The sequence below is a fragment of the Typopeltis vanoorti genome, chromosome 25 (assembly GCF_054136105.1).
Source record: "Typopeltis vanoorti isolate ZY-2024b chromosome 25, IOZ_Tvanoo_1.0, whole genome shotgun sequence".
NCBI classification, from domain to species: Eukaryota; Metazoa; Arthropoda; class Arachnida; order Uropygi; family Thelyphonidae; genus Typopeltis; species Typopeltis vanoorti.
Window position 1 is genome coordinate 37,937,822 of NC_143573.1, and position 23,699 is coordinate 37,961,520.

Consider the following 23,699-nt stretch of genomic DNA (forward strand, 5'->3'; position numbering starts at 1 on the left):
GTATCACAAGGATCATCTTCAATGCTCTCTCTTCCTAGGCAAAACTGTTTAGCCCATTCCTTCATGGTGGAATATGAAGGAGAAACTTCCCCTAAACAACAAATCGCTATTTGATAGCACTTGGAGAAAGCCCTTCTTTGGTGAAAAACTTTATCACAGTGCGGTACTCAATTTTTAACATTACAGCCACTTGCATGCCACATTGGGGGCACTTGTTAGTCAAACAAATGCCCCAACTGAATGATGCAGGTATGAAGTTGAAACTGGTATAGTGAGCTCCCCATAAATGGTACTATCTGTCATGCACAGCATTTTAAAATTGGCACAAATTTTGTATGTCAAGCTGGAAACTTTTGGAACCTACCTCGCATGTTATCTCAGTCACAATCAGATCTTCTGATGCTATGACCAAATCCAAAACTCTTGATCCTTGTGTGTTCCCTCCACCACATGCTGCCTAAGATGGTTGTCCTTCAAGAAATCCAAAAATTCAGTTCCCTTATTACTGCATACTGTCTCCACTGTCTAGTTTATATCACTATAGTTGAAGTCCCCCCTCTCCCCAGTGACTGCTCACTTTTCACTTGCCAAACTAATTTGCCTAAACATTTCCTGCTCATCATCTATATTCTCTGGTTGGTAGCAACATCCCCCTAAATATCTTTTTTTATAAATATCCATCTCACATCATATACTCTCAAACCCATTAGTGTTATTTCCACTGAGAGCACTCAATGCAGCTCTTGAGTAACACTCCACCACCACGTTTATATTCCCTATCCTGCCAAAATATGCTATACCCTTTGATTTCTATTCCTGTTAGAACATTCCTAATTTATTCCTAATGCTCCTAGGCATTCGTATACAAAAAAAAAAACAGTGTATTGCTGGTACTCTTATAGCCATTATTACTTCCCTCCTACTCCAGCTGGCTCTGTACCTGGATGTGCACTGTAATATAGTGCACATCCAGAAAATCCCCTCATTTCTCAAGCCACTATTCTCCAACTGTGTAACTCTAGTTTCCCTGCTCTGATATACTCACTTGCACAGAAAACAACGCAGTCTCTCCAAAAGCCTGCACTCTTCTGCATTCAAATGTAATCTATCTCTTGCATACAACTCTCTTCTATCCTCAAATGTACTCCACGCACCCACATATCCAGACTTCTTTTCCCACACATTCTCGCCATCTCATTCATCATCACTGCTCTTCTCCTCCACTCTTCAATTGGCAACATACTCACTATCTTTCCTCGGACATATTTCTGTTGCACTATGTCTAACATCAACCTCACATCTTGTGCTACATGATTCACACTACCTCTCAGGTCCATCCCAACCATTACTATTATGAGTCTCTGTAGCTCAGTCGGTATAAAACATCCCCCTCAGTTAACCAAGTTTTACTAATGCCAATAACCTTTGGAGAGATTGAATCAATCAATGCCACACTCATTCCCTTTATGAAGCCCTTTGGTCAAAAAGATCTGGGTTTAACCACTGTCCATGCCATGAAGAACCTTTATCTGGTCTCTTTCTACTAAAGGTGAATAAGCCAGTCTCATACGGAGGAAGAGGGTTTTTTGCCCGGAAACATGGGTTTTTCATCCCTCAGAACAAGCAAACTGGCCCTGTGAACACACAGATCTACAGTCATAAAATAGATACTTAATCCCTCATTAGAAGAGCTCAATCCGCCCTAGGGATGGGGGAGGAACCTCATATGAAATAAATTACTATTATCTCCTCCACACTTTCACCCCTCTTCACTACCATTGCCACACACACTATCATTCCACCAGGCAAGCACTCCTCTGGCACTCTATTCTGCACACCTCGAATCATCAAATCTCCACACGACACTCTGAACAGATTCATTCATCCTTTTCTCGCTGGCATCCCTGACGGCTTCTAACTTCTCTCTCTCTCTCTCCTTTCTCACCCACTCTCCCTCCTTCCTCTCTATGCATTGCTTTCACACACTCTCATATTTCTGCAATTTCCTCTCTTCCCTTGTCTCTCCCATTCTCTTGCCTTCCTCTCTCCCTTGCATTCTGATGCTGTATTCTTACACCTATTCTTGTTCCTCTCACACTAGCCAACCTCTCTATCTTCCACTTAAGTCTTCATTCCTTCCATCTCCTTTCTCAGGCGTTCTATTTCTTTCTCTCCTTGCATTCTGTTTTCATTTCACAAGCACGCCCATCAGACAAATCATCTGTTTACTGAACTGTGCAAGGCTAAATTGATATGTAAGTCTTTTAACATTCTCACCATCCTCCAACACTACTAGCATCCACAAAATGAAAATCATCTGTTTCCAAAGCACTATCTCCACTGCTGCTAAATCCTGAGATCAAGACACTTATGCCAAATGTGACACACATTTATGTCTCACATTTGGCACACTTTTAAACAACAATATGCATACGTACCACATGCATAGCAAGCTACAAAATCATCAACTAGGATACAAATAATGTTGTCTTGAAATGTGGGGAAATAGGTGCAGTAGTAAAACTGGTAGCTACCATGTTGAATACAATTGATACATGTGGAGATAATACTGAGACAGTAAAAATCTAACAAAATACCACACAATAATACAAAAAAAAAATCTGATTTTGAATAATGAAAACTTAAAAACCAGTACTGTCACAAAATAAACACAATATGTTTTCTTACTTAATAATGCTTATCTGTTTTTAATAGCTCATGTCACACATTGCATCTGTCTTCGCATGCTAGCAGCGCCTCATACACATGAAGAAACTCGTGTATGAAGTGTAGATGCTCGTGTAGAGAGCTGTTGCACAAACTGAATAAGAATTCTGCAATAGGAACTGATGGGACATCAGCATGGATGCTAAAAGAGTATTCAACTGAGCTGGCTATTCCTTTGACTAGGCTATATAATTTGAGTCTCAGAACAGAGAAGATTCCACAGGAGTGGAAAAAATGTATGGCAATCCCATTGCAAAGACCAATGTATCCGACTATTGACCAATAGTCGGATACATTGGTATTGACCAATCAGTATTTAAAAAAGTGGTGGTGAAGATTCTGGAAAAGTTGGTCAGGGCTTGCATTAAGAAATGGGTTGAAAGAGAATCTCTACTTTGCAATGAATGGCATGGGTTGACGAAGGCAAGGTCATGTTTTAGCAGCTCATTCTATAATAATATTACCACTGAGTTAGACAAGGGGAACAGATACAGCATGATATTTTTGGATTTTGTAAGGCTTTTGATAGAGTAGTACAGCATGGAAGACTTGCATAAATTTGAGAATATGGGATAAGATTATAAACTACTGGCATGGAAAAGAAGATGGCTGACTGGTAGATATCGTATATGATGTCTGCAAGATTCAAGGTAACCGATGGTATGCCTCAAGGATCAGTCCTTGGTCCATTGTTATTCAATTTGTACCTTAATGACATTGGGAACGATTTAACATGTGATATACAGCTATTTGCTGATGATGCAAAGATAGGTAGGCAATCAGGAGTGCTGCTGATATGCAGTACTTGGAATGATTTGAATAGCCAAGAATTGTGGGCATGTGAAAATGGCTAACAGTTCAATGTTAATAAATGAAAGGTCATGTACTGTGGTGTGATTAGATATCCAATGTCATATTATACTGGTGAGATTATGCTAGAAGAAACTGATCAGTCTAGGGATCTTGGAGTTTTAGTAGACAGGAAGTTGAAGTTCAAGGGTCATATAGCACAGATTGTAAATACAACTTACAGAATAATTGCAATGCTAAAACGAACCTTAACGTGTAAATATAAGAAATCATTTTGTCTCTTTACACAGCAAAATAACTTCTTATCTTTATATGTCAAGGCCTTGAGAAGAGCATCAAAAATGATATCAGGATTGTAGAATACTGATATCATTTTTGACAGATTTATGATTTATAATTTATGAAGACAGACTGACAATTTGTAGACTGCGTACACTAGGAAACTGAAGAAAGAGGGGTGATATGATTGAGGCTTACAAACTTCTGAAAGAGTCAAACAAGATTTCAGTAACATGGAATTTTCCATTTTATGGAGAGTGGGGATAGGATGTGAAGGCATCCTTGGAATTTGAGAATAAATGTTGTCAAGAAGAGGTGAGGGCTATATTTTTCTCTCATAGAGTGGTGTGAGATTGGAATGGCCATTGAATGTGGTGTGTGCAAGTAGCAGTGGTGTATTTAGGTATCTGCCACCCATAGGCCCGCAGAAAGTGACGCCCCTCATGACCTGCCCATAGGCAGGTCATGATCCCAACCTCCAGTGACTGAAGTTGCTATAGAATCCCACTTGCTTCACATCATGCAACTTTCTTCTGGTTGGTGTCATTTTCAATTTCGGACAAAGTGGAAATTATTTCTGTCCATCCCTCACGAAGACTCCGACAGGCACTGTCACAAGCTGACCAACAAGTGGGCGAAGGACGTTTGATTACTTTTGCAAGTCTCCAGGTGCTTTCTTAGAACACTCCACCGATGTGTTTAAGATGTGAAAAATACGTACAGTTTCTGAAGGACATCAAAAAATGCAGAAGAGTATGGACAGGATTCGGCAGGTGCAAGTACCAATTTGAGACAGAGAATATCCAGCGCATGGTATGAATTCTGCCAATGGATTTATTTCAAGAATTCTTGCTTGCTGTCTTGTGTACTTGCCTGACATGTTACTAGCATTATCATATGCCTGCCCTCTGCAATTTGCTACATCAATTCCAAGCTCGTTTAGTGAAGTTAATACTGCCTCTTGTAACTCTTCAGATTTGTGACTTATGTTAGGAATGAAACGCTCCAGAGAAGTTCCATGTTCTTTCACATATCGTACCATGAAGGACAGCTGATCAACATGAGACAAGTCTAGTGTTGAGTCAACACTTATGGAATAGTACTACGCTATTTTAAGTTCTTCTACAATAAATTTGATTACTTTCTCGCCCGTTATTTTAATAAATTCCTCATGCGTGGCAAAGAAAAGATAGGAAATGAAACTTTTTTCTTTTTTTCCCCGATTTTGGCAATGTGCTCAGCAAGAAAGGGATCAAATTCACTAATCCTCAGTGCCTTTGTGTCAAGTTACCGACAACAATACAGTAGCTTTCCATGCACATGTCTCGGTCTGTATAGTTATGCAGAATCTGATTACATGCCAATATGCTTGCAGACTAAACTTACAACGAGGAAAAGAAAAATATTTCTCTACTTGTGAGTAGATGCGGCATATAAGGAACATGTTATAACTAAAAAATGAGAGCCTGGAAATTTCCGCCACCCCTCAAAATTTGCTGCTCTAGGCCCAGGCCTATACAGTCTATACCTAAATATGCCACTGGCAAGTAGTATGAATAAATTCAAGAAAAGTTACGACAGCTGGTGCGAATAGTAATGGCCTACCTCGTTGATTTCCTGGAGGTCTCTCTTAATAATAATAATAATAACTAAACAGCCAAATTTCTAAAAGCAGATACCCGAACTTCAGGATTTTTGTTTGTAACATGGCTGCTATTTTTCCAAATTCTCCGAGTCCTTTTTGTGAATTATGGTAAAAGAAATTTTTTTTATTACTTTTTTTTAACCACCATTTTAATTTCAGTAACAAAGTGAATATTGTATTTCTAACAGAATTTAAAACAGCCAGATTCAAATTATGTGCAATCCAGTGTGTTTATTTAAGATCTGGCATTCACTAGCCTATTGTGTTATCCCATTGTTGGTAGGCATTGCCAGTTTTCCAGAGCAAGAATAACTTGCCATGGAAGAGTGGGTACTTGATACATGTCACATTCTAACATATCAAGTATCCTGCAACTGTTGAGTTTTAGCGTGGAATTATGGAAGCAAATGCCTTTTTTCAGTTTCAAATTTTTATCTCTTATAAATGACAAATTCCTCCTCATTCCAAAAATCTTTCTGCAGAAACATATAACTCACTTTATGCAACGTGATTTCCTTAACTAATTCTAGTTTAACAACAAAGCAATAACTGACAAATTCTTTACATTTTATGTAATTTTGGTTACAAATTAAAGATACCAAGAAATTATACACTTGGTTTAATTCTTTGTCCACATGTAATAAAGTTTGAGCCTGAAGTATTTTCATGACTAGGGCAACTCGTATATAGAAGCTAATGACTACACATCAATTGCCTTGGTATCCCATATTGCGGACATATATAATGCTATGCATTTTGCACTTGAATAAAGGATTAAACCAAGTATATAACTTCTTGGTATCTTTAATTTATAATATAACCAAGCGGAAAAATTTCCAACAATTTTGGTTACCATTTGACTAGTGGGTTTAGACATATCTCCAATCACACTTATTTAGCAGGCTATTAAGTTTTTAAAGTCAGTAAATAGTTTATTCAGTGTATATATATAAATAGAATAAAATGGCACCAAAGTGTATGATTTAGAATCCACCTCATTCTTTGGCAGACACATAGAGGTATGTTTGCTGAGTGATTTCTGGCCAAGTCTGTTTCGTGGTAGTTTGTTGCAAGAAATGAATACCACAACCCCAAATATCTCTACTTTAAAAGGCCCTTGAAAACCTTAGCAATGTAGTTACTATCAGCAGCCCCAGGATATTTTTACATACATTACAAAATGAAACTTCATATTCATAACCCAATTACTTGAATGCTTTGAATTAGTCTTACGAAGCACATCATACTTGACTATTTTTACTTGATGATACATAAGAACTCTTTACAGCAGTGTACTCAACATTCTGACTGGTCTGTTACTTTTGCCTTTGATTATTCTGCACCATTTTTCACAGAACTAAAAAGAGTAGTTGGATTTCCTTTCATTTATTGTTCCTAATAAACAGAATGAATTTATGCAACTTATCCAGAAACAGTAATTTAACAGGAAAGGCAAATAATAAAATTTACAGAAACAAGAAAGCAGTTAATATTCGCTGAGAAACCAGGCTCAATTTTCATGGTGAAATCAATCACATAATCCATTCTCCAAACCCAGCATTTCCCAAATTTTTCCTACGACGGAACACTTCAAAAATCTTGAAATTTTCACGGAACACTTTGGTTAATTTGTAATGTATTAATAATTAATTATGGCATAATCATAAGAGTATTAGTACACTTACATATATGGTGTGACATGTTGACAAATATAAAATTACATTTAAATCAGTTATCAATCTGGACTAATGAAATCTTGTAACATATTGTAGTTTCCTCAGGCCAACATCATTAAATTAATTTGAGCTGATTTTCATTGACATATCCCATTCTGATCACCAAAAATTTATAATATTATTATAAATACTTACGAGAGAATGCAGACTTTTTCTCCTGTGTGCTGGTAGGTTTCTCCTCCTTTTGTACATCCTGGAGATGGATGAATCACTACCTGTTGCATCACAAACACCTTCAATAAGAGATTTCTTGACACCAAAATTAAACAAAGTCCCTTGTCTCTTATTCATATTAAAATTAAAATCTGTAGGCATTTTACTTTTAAAAATATCATGGCACTATGGTTTTGAAACAAGCACTTTCACCCTACAATATGAACTTGCAAAGAACGTTTTCGGTATTACTAGATTTGAGAACCAGATACAGACTACCTTGATCTTCAATTTCAATGGAAAAATTTTCTTTATACTTCCTTGCTGATTGGTCACTCACATTTGCAACACAGATGTTATTTCGTTCAGTTTTGAGAACAGAGGATATGCCGCCCATTGCTGTAATTAGCTTGCAGGCAATTTTTATGACTGTCATAAACAGTAGTATTCCCTTTCCCAAATGTTGAAAGATTTCGATGTGTGAAAATTAACAATAATTCATGAATATTTCCATGTTTAAAAATATGCGGCTTGGTCACTGAGATTTGCAACACAGATGTTATTTCGTTCAGTTTTGAGAACAGAGGATACACTACCCATTGTTGTAACTGGCTTGCAGGCAATTTTTATGACCGGTCATAAACAGCGGTATTCCCTTTCCTGAATTACGTCCATGTTTAAAAATACATGGCTTGGTCACTGACATCACGGAATACTTATTAACACCAGTGTTTCATGGAACACAATTTGGGAAACCGTGCTCCAACCCATTTTTGCAAGATCTATATTATGGTATTACAAAAACTTTTCATTATGTAAAATGTTCAAGCACACAAGGTTAATTCATGTTGCCAATTGTGAAAAATAAGCTTATGCCAATACTATATTACAAACTGTGTACCTGCATAAGGATTAAAGAGAGTGCTGGAAGAATACAAATATAAATTTAATTTATTTTGTTTAATGGTATCTTTGATTTTTGTAAGAAGAATAATGATGTTGGAAGTTTATTTTGCACTTGGTTAGACTATAATAAATTTAGTTTAATCCTTTATCCAAGTGTAAGCAAACAAAGTTTGCACCTGAAAATATCTTCAGGACTGAGGTAAGGTGGTACATCCCTTGGCAATTCGCAGCAAAGGTGGACCAAGCTCTCATCACTCCTCGTCTCTACCCAGAAAATTTATTAAAGAATAATGATGACTTGTAAGTTATGTAAAATACAACATCATTTGAGAATTCTTGAGTCATTATTTCAAAATTAACCTGCAAAAGCCACGTACACTTAAAGACTAGAATTATTTTACCTTCCAGAACTAGTAACAGCAAAGCACATCTCTGAGAGTATCTCTGTACAAACTAACTTGAAGCAAGGGACAGTCTACAAAGGAAATAACTTATGACATAGGTTACTACCTCCTGATCAGAAAAATCAGGAGATAGTATCTTATTTATTAAAAATGTTTAATAATCTGGTGGCCACCCATGATCAAATAAGTTGACAGCGAATAAGATGATGCTTTAAAAGGAAAAAAAAAAATGTGCAAGTTATGTGATTATAAGAAAATATACAGGAAATATACTTTGAATGCATTTAGAACAAGACAAAAAATTCACTCACTACCTCTTTCAGATAGTTTGCCTAAAGTGAGTAGATTTCTTGAAACCTGTACATACACTTCTGGTACAGCACTATGTAATTCTACCTTCACTTAAGTGACCAGTAAATAGTTTTCTCTGCGGTTGGATAATTCAGTGATTACTATATACATGTACGCTATTAAAAACATTGTTTACATTTAATGATGATCTGACTTTAAGTTCTATTAAAGGAGCACAGCTGTTCCAGTTCAAGTTAGCATGAGTTAGTGGTACTTAAGCACTTTCCTTGAATAATTTAAAATGGGCATTGCACTAGACCACTGTTTCTTAACCAGGGGTGCGAGAAAGCATTCCTAGGGGTGCGATAAGCTGGAAAATATATTGACTAATTATTTAAATCACATTTGCTTTTTCTACAAGAGGAAAAAGTTATGCAAACTAAATTATATTTAAGATATCTAATCTTTCAACCCATACAGAATTATTCTATTTCACCAAGAACCATTAAATATAAGTTATACATATTTTTTATTTGTTACATTTTAAGAAATTAAAAACTACTATATTCAAAAAATATCCCCGAATGTACTTCCGCTCACAAACGCTGACACATGCACCCAAGCTGAACGCTGGATACTTGCTGCTCATACACTCACCACTGTCATGAGACACGTCATTTCATTGTGTACAAATGTCAACAAAGTGGATCAAGTGACAAACGAACACTATTTTTTTTGTTTTACCGAAAGTAATCAGTTAGTAAAGAACAATTGATTAAATTTTTTCTCCTGAATTTTGAAAAGTTTATTAAGAACTAAAATAAATTTTTGCTTACATGTTATTTTATAATTTTCTTAAGGAACCATGGCCAAATGCACAGTTAAATAATATGTAAATATTAATTTATTATTTGTAGTAATCCTTGCAATGTCAAAAAAGATGCCAACGGAACGACAATTATGTTACTTTCGGATTTACTTGTGCAATAGAGAAGCACGGTACTCAAAGACCACAATGCATTTTATGTTGCAAAATACAGGTAACCCTCGTATAACGCGGTACTTATACAACGCGTACAAATTGTAGTATCCCTTGTTCAACGCGGTTTCGATATAACGCGGTCTACAATTTCTAGTAACCCTTTATTTTTTTTTTCACATATTTTTCACTGCGGGCCTTAAAAATCAAATTTTATCTTCGTTAAATTTGTGTCTGCCTGTATCGCTCAAGTAGTTAAAAGTATCGAATTTAGTTTTATTGTATCCTTGAATAAGGTATCGTAAAGAGGCTTTTGCAGTCTGTGTCATTCTCAACAAATAGTGCAATTAGAGACAGAGGGAATAAAAACGGCGCTAACTAATAAATCACGTCCCCTCTCACAGAAACTATGCTGTATAGACTCAAGCAAAACCATATGTTGCACCGAAACACAGTATCTAACTAAAAACTATTGTCCAATTTTTCAATTATGAAATAAGTGTTTGTTTTATTGCATTTGAAATTCTCAATGTCACTATGATAGATCACAAAGGTTAACTTAAAATAAAATTCTACCAAGAATTGAAACATGCCATATAATGAATGTATGAGTTCACCTGCACCTCAAACGCAAACAAGAAGCCATAAAATTCAACCAAGGGTTGAAACGTTTGTGTGAGTTGAGCCAATCAGTAATGAGAAGTTCCATCAGAACGATAAATGACACCCTGATGTGAATGTATTAAAACTAATAGTGAATGTTGTTATGACAGTTTCAGATGTTATGGAATTTGACTGAAGAGAATAAGCATTTCAATTCAACACTTGTGGTTGCCTTTGTCTTTGGGTAGCGCGATCTTTAGTTAATACCGCACCAATCATATGCACGTCTTTATAGCTGTTCTCTTGTGTAAAACAAAATTCAGCTTGTACGTATTGTAATAATTAAAAAAAAAAAGTTGAATAATTTATAAGCATATGAAAGAATATCACCTGTAAATCGTTGACATGCCAACAAAATTCTCAGACGTGCCACCTCTGGCACGAGTGCCGCAGGTTCGCCATCTAGGGTTTGCTGTATAAAGTGTTTATTGTTGAAAATTGTCTTCATTTTTCTGCCAGGAAAGCGCAAAAAATCATAAGTGTGTTTATTCTCAAGCTGAGCAGTTTATTTTCTGGTGTGTTACATACATATGTAATGCTTTTTTTTTTTTTTATGTAAAAGTTTATTTTTATTGTAATGGCCACTAAAACTGCAATGAAAGGAAAAAAACCAACAGTGAAGAAGAAATTCATTTCTCTCGAAGAAAAAATTAAAATCTTGGATCGGTTGAAAAGTGAAGAAAAACCAGGAGTTGTTGCAAGTACTCTGAATTTAAATGAATCAACAATTTGAACAATCAAACAAAATGAACATAAAATCTGAGAAAGTGTTATTGCTGGGTCGACAGTAAGTGCAAAGCGCTTTGCTCGTGTTCACGATATTCTAATAGAAAAAATGTGGAAATCTCTAATGATTTGGATAGAAGATTGCACTCGAAAAATTTCTTTGGATGGACACCTTATTAAGCAAAAAGCTCTCAAAAGTTTATAAATATTTAAAAGAACTTGATCAAGATTCTCCAGAAGAAATCTCTCATTTGGAAAAGTTCTGCCGAAGATTCTGATTGTGATGAATCCGTTAAAGAATTCAGTTTAAAGAAATTAGCAAAATGGGCTTCACAAGAAAGTTAGGAAGTTATTTTATGAATAATGATCCCTCAATGGAGCGCTCAAGAAAATTCACAAGACAATTGGATATTTGCTTAACGCCATATTATCAACTTAATAAAAAATTGCAGCATAGTGGAAAGCAAAGTCTTATTACTGACTTCTTGATGACTAAACCAGCCTAAGTATGCAATGAGAATTATACAAATGATGTCCAAGAGATATCAAGTGGTGATGATCTCTGGCCACTTAAAGAACATCTACGAAATGTTATTTCTGAAGACAGTGATGACGATTAAAATATGCGCTTTATTTTACTGTGTCTAAAACATTTATGCATTATTTGTAATGAAATTTATGTACAATTTGTAAATAATTTTATACTATGTATTTGTCTCATAGTTTGTTTTCTTAACTTGCATGAATTACCTGAATTAAATAATCATCATCATCAAATTCCTGCCATGTACCCTCAAGGGGTGTACAGGATATGATAGTACTACATGAAAAAAAATACATCATTATTAATTTCCTAACTACAATTTTCCTCCAAATCAGTCTGTTACTTGTCAACACACCAATATTATCAGATCTTATATTTCTATCGTCTAAAGCAATTTGTACCGTATCAATCCACCTATATCTTGGTCTTCTTCTCGGTCGTTTTCCTGCCAACCTGGCAGAGAACACTTGTTTTGCTAATCTTTCCTCGCCCATTCTGTTTAAGTGACCATACCACCTGAGATTAGCTCTGCTAACGCATTCCTGGATGCTAACAATGTCAAGTTCTTTCCTAATATCCTCGTTTTTAATATGATACTGCCATTGATGACATCTGTTCACACCTATAATCTTTCTCAGGACTTTCATATCTGAAGTCTCTAGACTTTGGTCAAGTGTTTTACTTCTGACCCAGCTCTCAGATCCAAAAGTTAAAACTGGTTTGAACACTGCGTTGTATATATACAGCTAATTTAGTGTTCCGACTAATTTCTCTCTTATTCCATATGAATTTATTCAATTGACTTCCCACCATACCAGCTTTGCTGATTCTGTTGTCTATTTTCAGAAAAAATCGTGTCTAAATAGCTGAAATGTTTTACTTGTTCCACAGGTTCTCCATTCACAACACAGTTGACATTTTCAATGATTCTGCCTATTTTCATTGTCTTTGTCATTTTATTGCTGACCTTCATACCATATCTATTACAAGAGCTATTCAATTTAGTCAGAGAATCTTGCAGACTTGTAGCGGATTTATTTAGAAGTATAACATCATCCGCATAAAGCAAAGAGCTGACATTAACATCTCCAATTTTGATATCATGTTTAATACCACTTTCCTTCATAATGTGATCCATATAGATAATGAATTATCTATATGGATCATATTATCTTGTCACATTAAACCATCTTCCTGTACTTCCTTCAATTCTAACTGCTGACTTACAACTCAAATAAAGACTAAGTATTGCTTGATATAAGCAATACTTAGTCCCATTGACACCATATAACTGCAGTGTATTGAATAGCTTTTCTCTTGGCACCTTGTCATATGCCTTTTCCAGGTCGACAAAACTTAAATACAGATCTTTGTTATATTCCCATGCTTTCTCGACTATTTGTCGTAAAGTGAAGATCTGATCCTGACAGCCTCTATTTGGTCTGAATCCAGCTTGTTCTTCACCAAGCTTTTCTTCCACAATTCTTCTCAACCGTTTCTCAAGTATACTTGCATAGATCTTGCCAGGAACACTCAGTAGGGAGATACCTCTGTAATTCTCACATGCAGTTTTATTTCCCTTTTTATATATGGGTACTATGAGAGCTCTACTCCAGTCATCGGGAATTCGTCCCTCTGTCCAGGCTTTCTGAACTATGCAGTGCAGCCACTGTAAGACTCTTATACCACCATACTTCAGCATTTCTGGTCGAATATCATCTACTCCTGCTGCCTTTCCACATTTCAAGCCTTTGATGGCTTTTTCTACTTCAAGTATGGATATGTATTCCTGACTGCATGCCTGGTCAGTGTTTTTTACCACTGTGCTGTCATCACTGCTTGTTTCATTTAGCAGTTTTTCAAAGTAATTACTCCATACTTCAAGGATATCTTTTTCTCCCGTTTTCATGTCACCTTTATCATCTCTAATTCCTTTTATAGCACTCTTTCCTCCATTCTTAAGCTTCTTCAACAACCTCCAGAATATTTTGCCACCTTCTTGATATTTATTTTCTATATTCTTGCCAAAGTCCTCCCATGACTTTTGTTTAGCTAGTTTTACACAGTGTTTAGCATTCTTGCATTTGTCTCTATATTCTCTAAGAGCACAAGCTGACTTATTTGACAGGAACTTTTGGTATGCTTTCTTCTTTTCCTTCACTGCCTCTTTAAGCTCCTGTGTCCACCAGGGAGTTCTGATTTTTTTATCCTTATAAACAACCTCACCACATGCCTCTCTGGCAGAATCAATCAATGTTTTCTTCAGAGTTTGCCACTGAATCTCCAAGGTTTGATTCCTGTTCTCAAACTCTTTCATTTTTCCTTCAATAATCTTTGTGTATTTTAGTCTACAGCTCACATCTGAGAGCTGCTCAACTTTTATTCGCTTTAAAACTTTCTTACATGTTATTCTTTTCAATATGAAATTCAATTTTATCCTGCTCAAGACTAAATAGTGATCACTTCCGATTTCAAATCCTCTGTACACTCTGGTGTCCTGCACCAGGGAGAAAACATCACTTTCAACAATAACATAGTCAATGACACTTTTGTTATTCCTAGCCTCTTCTCTCCATGTGAATTTGTGCACATTTTTATGTTGGAACATGGTGTTAGTAATAACCAGTCCATGTCCTGAGCAGAAATCCAACAGATATTTGCCATTATTATTAGCTTTACTCTTTTCTCTAAATTTTCCCAAAATATTTTTGTGTCTCACAATCATTTCCTACTCTGCTATTTAGATCCCCAACAAGGACCAACTTTTCATTTTTCATTGTGTCAGTTGCTTTTTCTAAAGCCTCAAAAAATTCCTCCACTTCTACCTTAGTAGAACCTTCTGTGGGACCATAGGCACAAATAAGTCTCATTCTCCAGTTCCCCATTCTCATATTTGCCCACATTACTCTACTTGAGACTGACTGCCATTCAAGAAGATTAGCCTCGTATTTTGTGTTGAATACTATGGCTACTCCTTCTTTTTCTTGATTGTCATTGCCTGAATATAACATTTTGTATTGATTGCTCAGAAAGACCTCACCAGTTTTGGTCTTTTTTGTTTCAGTCACCCCTATTATGTCGATCTGGTACTTATCTAATTCCTCAGCTAGCTCCATTTCTTTGCCATTCAGGCTTCTTACGTTGATAGTACCGATCTTTAACTCTGGTGATGTTGAGTTTGGGTTTATTTTCAGATTTGTTCCAGTAGCTGACTTTTCGCTGTTCGCCCTGGTTCCCTGGCGAAAACAACGGGGGCCTTGTTTAACCGGGCGACGCCCCAGCCGGCATGAAATTTTGTCATGTTGTACCATCATTCTATATTTTGGTTTAACCAATAAGAATACAATTTGGTCGGCTAAATCCCAAATTGCCAGCCCATCCTCGTCCGTTCAGTATCCAAGTAGATACCCAACAGGGTGCACCACGAGAAGGTGAGGATTGGACATTAGGTCAGAAGCCCTGGTCGGTTCTCCGCATTCCTTTAAAGGCTATGTGGAGGTCTCCTCTCAGTTATACAGCTTTGACCCTTAAGCCCCCTGAAGTATGAATTAAATAAAAATATTGTTTTTGTTGGATATGTCATTGTTATTTATATAATTTAAAAAAAAAATGATTTCGGAACCTAACCCTACTTTTTCTATGTGATCTAAGTCTTGCATAATACGATTTATATAACGCGGCATTTTTATGGAACCTAACATCGCATTATATGAGGGTTACCTGTATTTTCAAACTCCAATCTTAAACCGTCAAAGTTGTTAGAACATTTCAACAATCAGCATAGTGATAAAGCTGCAGGACATACACTTAACATCTTCAAGTCTAAGAAGGCACAATTCGATAGCAGTGGTACCATTACAAAATTTGACTCTGTGGTAGTTCAGAAACCTTTGCTAGAAGCTTCTTATGAGGTAGCATATTTGTGTGTGTAAAGAAAAAACCTCGTACAATAGCTGAAGAATATTGGTGAAACTATGTGCATTGGAAATTGCGAAAATTGTATTAGGTTCTGAAGCACATAAGAAAATTCAGCAGATTCCATTATCAAATGATGTGATTTGATCACGCACATTCAACACATCAGTCAGGATATTTTACTGCAAGTAGTACAAGATATTAAAACCAGTCCTCTGAAAGTGTGTATTCAATTGGATGAGTCAACTGAAGTTGATAATTGCAGTGAGTTATTAGTATTTGTGCGATATATATGAAGGAAAAGGAAATTCTGGAAGAATTTTTATTTTGTGATGAACTGAAACTAATGGCAAAAGGAATTGATGTTTTTAATCACATTAAAAACTTTTTCTTGAAACATCAAATACCAATGGATGTGATTAGCTCAATATGTACTGATGGTGCACCTGCGATGTTAGACAATAATTCTGTTTTTTTTGCCTATATCAAAAATGAAGTACTGCAAGTTACAATAACACATTGCATCAAAAACTTTGCCAGAGAATTTGAAAAATATTTAGCTACAGCAGTAAACATAGTAAATTATTCAAAAGAAAGATTCCGGTATTGTGACCACATGTTTATTAAGATAAATAAAAATAAACAAACCCGACAAGTTTCGTGTCGGATTTGGATGGATAGAGATCAGAATATTTCCAGCACAGAAAAAAAGAGAAATGAAGAATTACATTATTTAACACAGATCCTCAAAAAAAAAAAAAAATGGTTTTGAACCTAAGATAATCAAGAAAATCCTCAACACACCCTCAACACATCACCCTTTAAAAAAACCAGGTGTACATAAAATTCATTGTTTCTGTGGCATCTGCTACATAGGCCAGACTGAACGATCAGGAGAAATTCGTATGAACGAACACCAAAAAGATGTGCAAAAAAAGAGAGAACACAAATCAAGCCTAGCATTCCACACAACTTCCACCAGCCATAATGTACTCTGGCATAAAACGAACATGTTCTATATTGAAAAAAATTGTTTCACAAGAAAATTTAAAGAAGCTGCCTAAATTAAAAGGCCCTCGATTCTCATCATGATGTGAGGAATCTTTATATAGACTTTTTCAATTGAAGGTTAGTTAGCCGATCACATACGGAGGTAGCAGGGTTTTCCTCCTGGAAACTCAGGTTTTCATCCCGCATACAGACAAAACGACCCTTCAGAACACATGCAATTTACAGACAAAAAATACTAGCTGTGGTGGTGGTGGGCAGTAGATGGCATTGATGTAGGTGATTGGTAGTAGCAGTTCTGTGTAGTAGTTGAGACAGACAGTTGTACAGTGGGTGTCCTCCCGCGATAAGTCTTCGGACTCCTTGGAGGTGTCACGAATAATAATAATAATAATAATCCCAACACAATGCAACAAAAACCCGGGCCTAATTCTACACCAAATTTGGTCAGCATTGATAAAAAATATACCTAAGTTAGACCTAGGACAGTGTGAACGTGAACAACAGAAGGTGACAACATCCAGCATTGTTCAGACTTAGCATGCACAGATTATGCATTTGGATTTTTTAATTTAATGAACAGTTAGATGGCCATAACATCATAGAATGGACTATTTTGAGTAATTTCTCATTTCTTGTGTTTAAACTTTTAGTTACCTTTAACCCCTGAAGATGTAAGTCAAATGATATACGAAACTTATCAGGTTTGTTTATTTTTATTTATCTAAATATGTGCTCGCAATACTGGAAGCTTTCTTTTGAACTGCTAAACCATAGACACCTACAAATAGTAAATTATGTTCGAGGACAGGCGCTTAATCATCGTATCTTTCATTTACAAAGAAAAAAAGAAACCATAGTGTGCTTCTTCATCACACTGACATAACATGGCTCTCCAAGGGATATATGCTTAGCAGGGTTTTTGAAATGCACAAGGAGATTATTCAGTTTCTTACTAACCAGAATTGTAATTTAGTTAAAGACTTTGAAAGAAGAGATGCATTAATTCGATTGGCCTACTTAGCAGATATTTTCACTCACCTAAATGAATTAAATATATCAATGCAAGGGTATGGTAAGAACATGATAACATTTAGTGAAAAATTATTTGCTTTTATTGAAAAACTAAAAATTTGGATACGTTGAGTTGAAAATAGTAATTTTGCAAACTTTCACTTGCTTGATGAAATTGTTCTGGAAAATGAAAAAATCATAATTTTACCTGAAATTGTAATACATTTGCAACAATTGATTGATACTTTTCATGGATATTGGCAAAGAGCAGAGGTGGATACTGGATACATTTCTTTTTGATCTTAATTCTATAAACGACGGTAATTTAATAAATGATGATCTTATTGAAATGCGAGCCAGTGCATGTATTCAAATGGAATTTGAAAAATTAGATTTAGAACAATTCTGGTGTACTCAGTTAGAACCATTTCCACTACTGGCAAAGGCAGCATAGCAGACACTTCTACCATTTGCTACTACCTATCTTTGCGAAATGGGATTTTCATCACTTTTGCAATAAAAACAAAAACCTGAAATTGCTTAAATGCAAGTGATGATATGCACGTAGCCCTTTTGAAAAAGGAACCTCGCTTTCAAAATATTATTATGAAAAAGCAACAACAAATTAGTCACTAAAAATTGATATGTTATTTTGATTTTATGTTGATACATATATGTATATGTATTTTTCATAAATTGTTTTGCAATAAATTTTCTTTTTAACAAATTAATTTTATTTTCTAACAAATAAAAAACACATTTTTCAAGGGGGTGCGAGAATGTAAACTGAAGTTCACTGGGGTACGGGCCAGTAAAAAGGTTAAAAACCACTGCACTAGACTTTGGAGGTACTATAGAACATGTAGGACTTGCAGCTTCTTCTCGACTGAACACTGTTTGTCCAAAGCATAAAAACCTTGTAAACACCTGGAAGCAAAAAAAGAAGGGGAAAAAAATAGAAAAAAGATACTACTTATCCTTGGTAAAAGGTAACATGAAGTAATATAAAGATCCAGCCTAACAATGATACATATGAGTCAGTTCCTAAAAACTCCTATCTGTATGTAGAATTCCAATCCCCACCCTCTCCCCTAACCACTGCAAGAATATCTAAATCAATTTCAAAGATTTTTAAATGTGTCACCTTTCACCAATGATAAACAACTCCTCTTTTGCTCCTAAGTGTTTAGCAGATTCCTTGTGATTATCCACTCTCATACTTTGGGCAAACAGGTCTTTTTATTTATATGAAAAGAAGCTACAAGAATATCAGCTCTACATCCTCTATTAAAAAAAAAAAAAAAAAACTCCCAGATGTCTACAACAAAGCTGTGAACAGAACAGGCAAGTTTTCTGCCATTGTCCTTATGTTGATGCTTATGCCAAAGATGCTAATAAACTGGATGTGAAATTGAGTATTTATTGTGGAGATTCTGGCATGAGTTGTATATTGTGATTAATCTTTTATCTTTTTCTTTTAAAAATTAGGAATAGTTTTTTTGAAGGAGATTTGTTTCTTCTGCAGTGTCAATATTTGTCTAGTCCAGCACAGACAACTGAATCTTCTGATCAAACATCCATCTTTTACAGTAATGCCAGTTCTCTGAAAATACAATATCTGTTACATTCTATACCTGTAACCATTTCATTCTCTGTCAACCAGGTTTTGCTGATGTCAGTAATTTTGGCAAAGTTGAGCTGATCAATGCCAAAAACTCCTCTCCTTTATTTCCAATAATTCAGGCATTCGTGTATATGCATTTTAACATCCTCTTGGGCCCACAGCATAATGTTACCCTTGTATAATGTCATTACCTGCCCATTCAGATTTGAAACCTGGGAATCTGCACCCAGCTCTTCACAATCATTCCTGCACTCATACTCATCTATCCCAGGGGTGGCTGTTCCTGCACAGCATTCCTAAACTCACACTCATTTGTCCCAGGGATGGCTAGACACATGCTTGACTGCTCTCCCCACTTCCTGAACAACAATTTCTCCAAGCATCTAACTCCAAAACCATTCAAGTCCAGTCCTCATCACGCATACACAGGTCCTTTCATTTGTCAAATTCACTCCACCCATCTACAAGCTGCATACCATTTCTCCTGAACAATCTTCTCATTGACTCATTAGTAATCAAGGCCAAGTATACTTATCATTGAATTAGCAATTCAATGACAAGTATGCCTCTTATCATTGAATCCCCATACAATGTTTTCTTTTCTCCCCTTTTACCATTATTCTCAATTCTGTCTTATTATACCATGGCAGCAGACAAAATCTTTACTTTCTTACTCCTCATTTTTGCTTCTTCCAATAACTCCTTCATATCCTCTCTCATTGCATATTTCTTGCCTTCCAAATCATTTATGCCTGCCAAAACAATTGACCCGTTTACTTCTTTCTTTTGCAAACTTACAGCTTCACTAACATCCTTCATCTTCACACCTGGGAAACATGCTTTCATCACTTTCTCCTTAAGTATACCTCTTATCATTGAATCCCCCTACAATGCTTTCTTTTCTCCCATTTTCTCACACTTTTATGCTTTTCTCATTCACTCTTTCTTTCTCCTTCCTACTTTGCCAAACAAAATAGCCAAACTTGGGAATGTGGGAGAAAATGGCCATGATATCAGATCCAAATTTAATATTACTGTAATATTACCACTCTCTATAAACAAAATTATAGAGAGTGACTTAATAATAACTTTTGTTATCTAAATCCTCTTTCTCATGATGAACATTATAGTCTGATGGCAGAATATAAAGTAATCAGAAGGATGTATGTTTGTATGTAGAAAGTAAAGGAGTAACATAACGGAGTTCTTGAAAAATATATACTGGATGAACATAAGTGAGATTTTTCAAATAGGAGACCATGGGAAAGGGACATCTCTGGATATTGCCGAAGAATTGTAAGAGAATAAACAGTTTTTTTAAGACGCATGGAACACCGACAGAGGGAATGTAGACTGTAAAATATTTACAGCTGGGTATGAAGCTTTATTTAGTGACGACTCACTGCAGATCTCCTGCAGTGAGTCGTCACTAAATAAAGGTCTCGTAAACAAATAAAAATAAAATCATATTTTGACAATTAAATGATGGTGGTAAATTGGTTGATACTGCTTTTCCTTTATATAGAAATGAAACACTTTCTTCTCGAGAAAGATTACATCAAATGACACCTAAGAAATGGGAAGTAAAATCACAAGTTAAAGCTACGACTAGTGAAGTGTGAACAAACAAAACACAGTGATGTACAAAAAAAAAAAAAAAAAAAAAAAAATTGCTATTCTGGAATTCACTCAAGACCAAATATGAAAAAATTCATGATAGATTTTATGACAATCCATATCAAAAATGAAGTTAGGTTTCGCAATCTAATCTGTAACTTTATTAAAAGAATTTTAGATTATTTTTGTTTTGTTTCCATTTTAGCTGTTTTAATTACATTTATTACATTACTCACCTTGTATATCCTTTTCATATTCTACTTCAGGTTTCACTTGAACATAAGTATATCCTTTTATAGGAAGACGATTACTGTCTCCACGTTCAGTAAAGTGACCATAATTGTGACTTGATAAAAAAATTATGAAATGAAAGACAGTAACAAAGCAAAAAACAAATACACTAGCCGCAACCACTCCAGTAAAAATATTTGATGCCATCTAAACATAATATACATACACGTAACCAAAACAACTTTCGTAAACAACGCGGAAACTGATTCTGTTACCTCTCCCTGGCGGTAGTTACGTTTTTATTAATCTATAATTCTCTAAGTTTAGACTGTCCTTTGTATTGATTGGACGACCAAGTCACAATTAACTGACATTGCTTACTAATTGAAGAGAATTCAAGCTATCAATAGTAAAAAAAAAAAAAAAAAAAAGCAGAGTCAAAAGCTATGAAAATAATATTTACAATGGCATTTTTTTTCAACAGTGGTTACATTCTTGATTAGTGCAGTCCCCACAATGAAGATAGGCTGAAGATTTCTTGCTTACAGATTTGTTAGTTTCAATTGGTGGACAAAAAAGAGGGAATTGGATAAAATTAAAATAAATAGTATTCAAGAGCTTAAAATACTTCAATACGGCTATTCTAAATTAATAGAAATAGAGAATATTATAAACGACTTTAATCCATAGTCGAATGTATATATATATTTCAGGAAAGTTTCGAAACTAGACAAGAAAACGTATGGAAATACCATCTCGGCATCAGTGTTCATTTGCTTGTACTAGATAAAAGATACTAGCTCTATCCAGGAAGAACCAGTATATTTGCCGTTTATTAGGATTCACAGGCGTCACAGCTATTTCGAATAGTTGGTTGTCATCAGGGGCCAGAAAGAAACAGAAATAAACAAATAAGTTCGCTAACGCCTTTTATTCCCTATAGGGAGTAAGCGAAGTCTTTTAGTCGTATCTAAGTTTTGGAGACTGAGTAGGGAGTTCAATCTCCACCGGTAGCTATGCACAGATATCTGACACAAGACTATCACTAATTTTAAGCGGCATCCAGTGAGGAGATTGCAAACACGTACTGTTATCTCGTGTTCCCTAGCGTAAAACGATATGTCTCTGTCTGAAATAGTGTGGCTTCTACAGTCGATTTTTTTTAGTTTATTATTATTCGTGACACCTCCAAGGAGTCAGAAGACTAAGCGTTTAAGGGACGAAAACTCGAATTTCCGATTTAAAACAACACTCTACTAACGACTAACTCCTGAACCAGTCGAAGAAATGTTTATACAAAGTTCCTCAAGTGGACCACTAGAATTGTGCCTAGATTTTTATTTCTGGCAGCCTGGCATTGAGGAAACAAACGCCACATCTAGTGAACTACACGGGCCTTCAAGAAACATTAAGAGAGCAAATCCTCTGTTTAAAACTATAGCAAAAAACTATATTGAAAAAGAGCCTAAACGGCTTGATTTCGGCTGTTATAAATTAAGAAAAAAAATGGAAAATAATAAAGTTGCTGTTATTTCATCGCCCAATGTAAAAAAAAAAAAAAAAAAGTGACACCTAACTAATGTACTGATAAAAGGCAAATATGTGGACTCTGGTTAGAACTTTTGTCTTTTAAGTTGTACTAGCAAAACAAATGTGATTGCAAGGATTATGAAAGCAAACGGGTTTATACTACCGGAAACTCCGGTTTTTCGTCCCGTGAGGACAAGAAAATCTACCATAGAACCAGATTGCTTCAGACAGTAACGAATCCTGTTAGAGTTAGGTATCAAGAGATGGCAGCACTTGTTTGCCATTCTCTTAATCGGTGCCGCCTATAATTGTTATTATTATTATTATTGTTATTATTATTACATCATATCTCCAGGGAGTCCAAACACTCATCGAGGGAGGGTATCTACTCTACAACTGTTTGTCTCATTACTCCAACAACCTTCATCATCTATCACTAGCGCCATTTATCGCCGACTACCACCACTAGTACTTTCACAGATATCCATGCCAAAGACGGGATTCGAACCAATTAATTAGCGACATGGGCCAGCTTTCTGCTAATGGTGGAGTTTGAACTGCCCACTCAGTCTCCAAAAGCTAGATAGGGTTTAAAAGTCTCTCTCTCCTACTCCCTATACGGAGTAGGAGAGAGAGACTAATGATCACACACACACACACACACACACACACACACACACACACACACACACACACACACACACACACACACACACACACACACACACACACACACACACACACACACACACACACACACACACACACACACACACACACACACACACACACACACACACACACACAGTAGCCTGGAAGGTACATGGTATGCTGGAATAATCTGCATTGCAGGTCTATATATTTCCCATTTGTTACTGAATATGAGTATATTTAGTA

The 23,699-nt window shown here is 35.7% G+C and overlaps 1 protein-coding gene across 1 annotated transcript in view; it reads right to left on the bottom strand.

Annotated features, from left to right (window-relative positions):
- The window catches only part of LOC150092671 (nurim homolog), a 93,901-nt gene extending 72,378 nt beyond the window's left edge, over positions 1-21,523 (bottom strand). Inside the window, exon 1 of the mRNA XM_090414668.1 lies at positions 21,278-21,523. Coding sequence (XP_090270794.1) covers positions 21,278-21,479 — 202 coding nt within the window. The 5' untranslated portion in view covers positions 21,480-21,523. The remainder of the gene's footprint in view (positions 1-21,277) is intronic.
- Between the last annotated feature and the right edge of the window lie 2,176 nt (positions 21,524-23,699).